This window comes from Mobula hypostoma, chromosome 13 (genome assembly GCF_963921235.1).
Source record: "Mobula hypostoma chromosome 13, sMobHyp1.1, whole genome shotgun sequence".
In the NCBI taxonomy this organism is placed as follows: Eukaryota; Metazoa; Chordata; class Chondrichthyes; order Myliobatiformes; family Myliobatidae; genus Mobula; species Mobula hypostoma.
Genome location: NC_086109.1, coordinates 94,747,853 through 94,755,352, shown reverse-complemented (window position 1 = coordinate 94,755,352; position 7,500 = coordinate 94,747,853). Strand labels below are relative to the sequence as shown.

General features: G+C 48.1%; 1 protein-coding gene across 3 annotated transcripts in view; it reads right to left on the bottom strand.

Moving 5' to 3' along the window:
* LOC134355799 (FERM domain-containing protein 5) overlaps nt 1-7,500 on the bottom strand; it is a 183,399-nt gene that overhangs the window by 19,078 nt on the left and 156,821 nt on the right. For all 3 annotated transcript variants that reach the window (XM_063066225.1, XM_063066226.1, XM_063066227.1), the window contains exon 13: nt 6,545-6,651. In XM_063066225.1, coding sequence (XP_062922295.1) covers nt 6,545-6,651 — 107 coding nt within the window. The remainder of the gene's footprint in view (nt 1-6,544; nt 6,652-7,500) is intronic.

The following is a 7,500-nucleotide window of genomic DNA, read 5'->3' as shown; positions in this document are numbered from 1 at the left end:
CAGAATAGAGGGACACTGAGTTAGAACGGAGACGGGAAGGAATTTCTTTACCCGGAGGATGATGAATTTGTGGAATTCAATGCCAGAGATGACTGTGGAGGCCAGGTCTTTATGAATGTTTAAGGCAGAGGTTGATAGATCCTTGACTGGTCAGGGATTGGGGGGCGGGGGGAAGGCAGGAGATTGGGGCTGAGAGGAAAAATGGATCAGCCATGATGAAATGGCAGAGCAAACTCGATGGGCCAAATGGCCCAATTCTACTCCTATATCTTGTGGTCTTATGGCTGTGGAGAATAAATCATTGGATATATTAAAAGTGGAGGTGGAGAGGTTCTGGATTAGTAAAAGCATCAAAGGTTATGGAGGGTTGAGAGGGGTAATAAATCAGCCGGGATGGTACAGACTCGATGGGTCGAATGGCCTGGTCCTGCCCCTATGTCTCTAATGGAACGGCTGGAGCGAGTGTCCGCAGACGGAGCCCGGCCGAGTACATGCACCACTCGGCGACCCACGTTTACCTCGTTCGGCCGCCGTAAGCGCGGGGAAGAGCGGCAGCGAGCCCAGCGCCTTGCTGAGGACCCGCGGGCCGAGGGAGAGGACCCGGACCCTCACGTCCCGGCAGCAGTGATTCACCATCCGCAGGTGCACGTTCACCTTGGTCGTGATCTTGATCAAACACTTCACCATGGCGCCGGACCTTCCCCAGGGGCGGGCGGGCTGTCCTCGCCGGCTGATGCAAGCGCGGAGCTGCCAGCCGGACCCGCATCGCTTACAAAGCAGCTATTTATACCCGTGTGCAGTCACCAGCCGCACACGGCCCGGCCCGCTATCGGGTTTCGGCTCCGGTGTCCGGACGTCAGCCTCGGGCGTTCCTCAGCACCGGGGGGCTCGGGTAAGGAGGGTCGGTCCACGGGACCGTAATATTCAGGAGCAGATTGAAGCCATTCAGCCCATTGGGTCTGCACACCCGCAGGTCCCAATTCACCCCTCCCGCCCCACACACAAACATATACACACACACAGACAGACATACACACACATACAGACACACACACACACACACACACACACACACACAAACTCGCACACAAGACACAAAATACAACGCAGCGACAGGTTTAGGAAGAGCTTTCGGCGGCTGCAGTCAGCGCGGGGTCAAGAAACAGAAGGGAGGTGTAGCACAGCGGCCCGTGTTTGAGTTGTCCGGTTTTGGCTCAACAGGCTCGGGCGAGAACGGGCAGAGGTTCGAACTAAATTCCTAGTAAGTTTTTTCTCTGTTAGTTCGTAGCTTAGAATGGGTCCGGTGATCGTGATCGTAGTATGCTCCCTGCGTGAAATGTGGGAACTTCGGGAGACTGCCGGTCTGCAGGAGCTGCGGCTCCGTAGAGACCGTGTTAGGGAAACGGAGCTCAGCTCGATGACCTTCAGCTCATGCTGGAAACAGAGGTGGTGACAGACAGGAGCTCCAGGCAGGTACTGTACCTGGTGTCAATAGAGGGAAGGGGCCAGGCAGACAGTCAGAGTACCCCGCGGTCAATAATGAATATATCGCTTTGAATACAGTTGGGAAGAAACTACCTGGCGGGGGGGAGGTAGAACCAGGTCTCTGGCACTGGTTGTCTCTGTGGCTCAGAAGGTGGGGGGGGGGGGGGTTGTGGGAGAAGAGTGCAGTCACGATGGAGGATTCAATAACTAGAGGAGCCGAGAGCAGATCCTGTGCATGTGAATCTGACACCCGGACGGTATGTTGCCTCACAGGTGCCGGTGCCTGGGTCAGGGACATCTCGGGTCGGGCCCAGTGCGTTCTGAACGGGGAGAGCGAGCAGTCGGAAGTCGCGGTACAAATGACATGGGTAGGAAAGGGGAAGAGGCCATGGGGAGTCGGGTAGAAAGCTGAGAAACAGGGCCTTCACAGTACTAATCTCTGGATTGCTGTCAGTGAGGGTAAGAATAGGGTAGTTTGGCAGACGAATGTGTGGCTGAGGAATTGGTGCAGGGGGCAGGATTTCAGATCTCAGGATCATTGGGATCTCCTCCGCGGCGGGTATGACCTGTACCAAAGGGACGGACTACACCTGAACCCGAGCGTGTCCAATATCCTTGTGAGCAGGTTTGCTAGAGCTGTTGGAGAGGGTTTAAACTAATTTAACAGGAAGGATGGGAACCAGAGTGATAGAGCAGATATTGGGGAAGAGTTGGTGTATAAACTAGATGCAGTGTGAGAAAGGACAAGCAGATGATAGGGAAAAAACTGCAGCCAGTGGTTAAGGTGTAACAGAGTGTCAAAATCAAAAAAGGCTGCCGAATTAGGACTGAATGCACACAGTATACAGAATAAGGGAGATGATCTTGTGGCACAGTTAGAGATTGGTTGGTATGACCGAGTAAGGGCTGAAAGAAGATCATAGTTGGGAGCTTAACATCCAACGAAACACATTGTATTGAAAGGACAGGCAAGTAGGCAGAGGGCGGGGATGGCTCTGTTGGTAAAAAATGAAATCAAATCCTTAGAGGTGACATAAGATCAGAAGATGCAGAATCATTGTGGGTAGAGTTAAGCAACTGCAGGGTTAAAGAGACCCTGTTAGGAGTTTTAAACAGGCCTCTGACAGTAGGTAGGATGTGGGCTACAAATTACAACAGGAGATAGATGTAAAAAGGGCAATGCTTCAACAGTCACAGGGATTTCAAGATGCAGGTAGATTGGGAAAATCGGGTTGGTACTAGATCTCAGGAGACAGAATTTGTAGAATGCCCACAAGATGGCTTTTTAGAACAGTTTGTGGTTGAGCCCACCAGAGGAACAACAGTTCTGAATGGGGTTCTGTGTAATGAACCAGATTTGATTAGGAAGTTTAAGGTCAAAGAAACCTTAAGAGGCAGTCATCATATGCTAGCATTCACCCTGTAGTTTGAGAAATAGATCAGGTCAGATGTATCAGTATTACAGTAGAGTAAAGGGAATTACAGAGATGTGAGAGAGGAGTTGGCCAACGTTGATTCAAAGGGGACACTGGCAGGGATAAGGGCAGATCAGCAATGGCTGGAGTTTCTGGGGCAAGTTGGAAGGTGCAGGACAGATAATCCCAAAGATGAAGAAATATTCTCAAAGGAGAATGAGGCAACTATGGGTGACAAAGGAGGTCAAGACATAATTAAAGCAGAAGAGATGGCATATATATAGCAAAAATTAGCAGGAAGGTAGAGGATTGGGCAGCTTTTTAAAAGCAACAGGAGGCAACTAAAAATCCCATAAAGAGAAAAAAGATGAAATATGGTAAGTGAGCCAATAACATCAAAGAGGATTCCAAAAGACTTCTCAGATATATAAAAAGGAAAAGAAAGGCTGCTGGAAAATGACATCGGATAGGTGGTAAAGGGGGACAAAGAAATGGCAGAGGAAAAGGGAATGCCCTTTTCTCACTGTTACCATCAGGTAGGAGATACAGAAGCCTGAAGGCACACACTCAGTGATTCAGGAACAGCTTCTTCCTCTCTGCCATCCAATTCCTAAATGGACATTGAAGCTTTGGACACTACCTCACTTTTTAAAAAATATACATTATTTCTGTTTTTGCACGTTTTTAAAAAATCTATTCAATATATATAATTGATTGACTTGTTTATTGCTTATTATTTTTATTTTATTTACTATTTTTTCCTGTGCTAGATTATGTATTGCATTGAACTGCTGCTGCTAAGTTAACAAATTTCACGTCACAAGCCGGTGATAATAAACCTGATTCTGATTCTGAATAATTGGTATCTTGCATCAGTCTTCACTGCGGAAGACACAAGCAATATGCCAGAAATTTGAGAGTGTCAGGGGCAGAAGTGAGTGCAGTTGCTATTGCTATGGAGAAGGTGCTCGGAAAGCTGAAGGTCTGAAGGTAGATAAGTCACCTGGACCAGATGGTCTACACCCCAGGGTTCTGAAAGAGGTGGCTGAAGAGATTGTGGAGGCATTAGTAATGATACTTCAAGAATCACAAGATTCTGGAATGGTTCTGGAGGACTGGAAATTTGCAAATACCACTCCACTCTTGAAGAAATGAGGGAGGAAGAAAGAAATGAAATTATAGGACAGTTAACCTGACTTCCGTGGGCCTCCCCACCATTCAGCACTGTCGTACGGACCCCCAGGGACCCATCATCAGGGACCCCCACCATCCAGGACATGCTCTCTTCTCGCTGCTGCCAGCAGGAAGGAGGTACAGAATCCTCAGGACACACACCACCAGTTATTACCCCTCAACCATCAGGATCTTGATCCGGTGGGAATAACTTAACTCAACTTCACTTGCTCCATCACTGAACTGTTCCCTCAACCTAACTCACTTTCACGGACTCTTCATCTCATGGTCTCGATATTTACTGCTTATTTATTTATTATTATTTATTTTTTTCTTTCTTTTTGAATTTGCACAGTTTGTTGACTTTTGCACATTGGGTGTCTGTCCTGTTGGGTGTGGTCTTTCACTGATCTTATTGTGCTTCTTGTACTTACTGTGAATGCCCGCAAGAAGGTGAATCTCAGGGTTGTATATTGCAACATATGTGTACTTTGATAATAAATTTACTTTGAACTTTGAACACATCAAAGGCACAGGTTGTTGGTGTGCTGTAAACAACAGACGTGAGGGGTATCAGTTCCAAAGCCCCTCGCTCTGGCTCGGAGTCTCTTCCTGTTTGCGGGGAGGTGGGGACTGGTGAGGAAGGAGGTTTGTAACTTTGCTGACTGCCTCTGAGGAGCTTCAGTGACAGAGTGAGGGGGTCCCCAAGGATCAGTTCTTGGGTGACCCCCCCCCCACTCGCGTGACAACATGACGGGCTGTTAACGAGCTCAGAAACGGATTCCGTGGAAAGCCACTGAGAGCAGCTGTCGACAGATCAGCCTCAGAAACAGTGGCTGCCCTTGGCAGACCCACCGTGGGCACGTGAACAGATGGGGGGAGGCACAGCCAGCAGCAATGTTCACCCAGGGGATGCGTCGGTGCAGAGTGTGGATGGAATACAACTACGGGTGCCTCGGGCACACCTGCCCCTACATTCATGGTGGGAGGGGTGGTACTGAGGGAGACGATAGAGGAGTTCATGATGATAAGAAGCACAGATTGAGTGGACAGTCAGTGCTGTTCTTCCCCAGGGTGAAAATGGCTAATACAAGGGGGCATAATTTTAAGGTGATTGGAGGAAAGTAGAGTGGGGAGGTCAGAGGTAAGTTTTTTTTAAGACAGAGCGTAGTAAGTGCGTGGAACATCCTACCGGGGTGGTGGTGGAGAAGGATAAGAGACTCTTAGAGGCATTTAAGAGACTCTTAAATGGAGGCAACGCAGTAGCGTGGGGGTTAGCATTGCACTGTTAGAACGCCAGTGACCGGGGTCTATTTTCCACTGCTGTCTGTAAGCAGTTTGTACGCTCTCCCCGTGACCGTGTGGTTTTCCTCCGGGTGCTCTGGTTTCCCCCACATACAGGTCAGTAGGTTGATTAGTCACAGGGGTGTAATTGGATGCCAGAGGCTCGTTGGGCTGAAGGGCCTGTACTGAGTTCTTGGTACATGTGACAACAATAAATCATTTCCAATTCCAATTAAGACCATAAGATATGGGTGCAGAATTAGGCCGTTCGGCCCATCAAGTCTGTTTGGCCATTCCATCATGGCTGATTTATTAGATTATGAGAACACTCAGTCCTCTTTTATTGTCATTTAGAAATGCATACATGCATTAAGAAATGAAACAATGTTTATTATTCCTCGCAACCCCACTCTCCTGTCTTCTCCCCGTAACCTTTGACACCTCCATTAATCCAGAAACTATCAATCTCTAGTTTAAATATACCCAATGACTTGGCCTCCACAGCCATCTGTGGTAATGAATTGCACAGATTCACCAACTCTAGCTAAAGAAATTCCTCCTCATCTATGTTTTAAATGGACATCACTCAATTCTGAGGCTTTACCCTCTGGTCCTAGTCTTCCCCCCACTACAGGAAAGATCCTCACCCCATCCACTCTATCTAGGCCTTCCAATAATCCATAGGTTCCAATGAGATCTCCCCTCATTCTTACAAACTCCAGAGAGTACAGACTGTCCTCCAGTGAGGTCTCCTTTTAAACTGCTTCCCAGGGTGGTGGTGTGAGGGGGGGGGATGCCTTCTTATAATCATACCCCCAGTGAGGGATCTCCCTATAAACCAAATAACCAAGCAAGACAAAAGGTGGAGGAGCTTGGTGAATCGGGCAGCAACTGCAGGTGGAAATGGACAGTCCAGACCCTTCATCGGGACTAGGGGATGCTCTATGTTTCCAATGTCTCCGTTCTCCCTTGTGGTCTCATGCTCAGTTTGCAACCCTTTTCACTTCCAATTAATTCCAATTTCCTCGCTTCCTGCGGCCACAGGGATCAATAATTTGTGCCGGTGGGTCATGCTCCACTGTTTGTCCTGGCAAAGCTCCAGCCGATCTCCAGCACCAGCCCCCAGTTCCCGGTGACCGGACTCTCTCCCTGTCTCCGCCCCCACCTTCCTGGGCCCAGGGCCTTACCTTCCATGATCGAGATGTGCACAGCCCTCCGGCGGGTCCTCGGCACGCTGCTTAACCGTGATCCGTGGGAGATGGAGGGGCAACTTCGACTGGGTACCAGGCCTGATCTGAGTAAGGAAAGAGTTAAAATTCATTCCTCCTTGATACCTGTAACACTAAATGGTTTGAAAGACAAAATGATGTTAGTCTCGTATGTGGGAGTGTCTTGAGAAAGTGCAAGGGCATGATTTGAGAATTTAGTGTGAGTACCAGTCTGCAGCCTCGAGAGTAGATAATGGTGAGGAACATGATTGTTTGCGAAAGTATTAAAGTAAAGGGTGGGGAAGTGTATGAACATATACAGCTTTTGAATCCAGGCAGCTTCCTGGTAAATCTCCTCTTCACCCTTATTAAAGCCTCCACATCTTACTATTAGATTAGATTATGAGGACACTCAGTCCTCGTTTATTGTCATTTAGAAATGCATGCATTAAGAAATGATACAATGTTCCTCCAGAGGCTGAGGGTGACAGACACCAACAGAATCAACAAACTCATCCGTAAGGCCAGTGATGTTGTGGGGATGGAACTGGACTCTCTGACAGTGGTGTCTGAAAAGAGGATGCTGTCCAAGTTGCATGCCATCTTGGACAATGTCTCCCATCCACTACATAATGTACTGGGTGGGCACAGGAGTACATTCAGCCAGAGACTCATTCCACCGAGATGCAACACAGAGCGTCATAGGAAGTCATTCCTGCCTGTGGCCATCAAACTTTACAACTCCTCCCTTGGAGGGTCAGACACCCTGAGCCAATAGGCTGGTCCTGGACCTATTTCCATCTGGCATAATTTACATATTACTATTTAACTATTTATGGTTCTATTACTATTTATTTATGGTGCAACTGTAACAAAAACCAATTTCACCCGGAATCAATAAAGTATGACTATGACTATGACTATCACATAAAAAA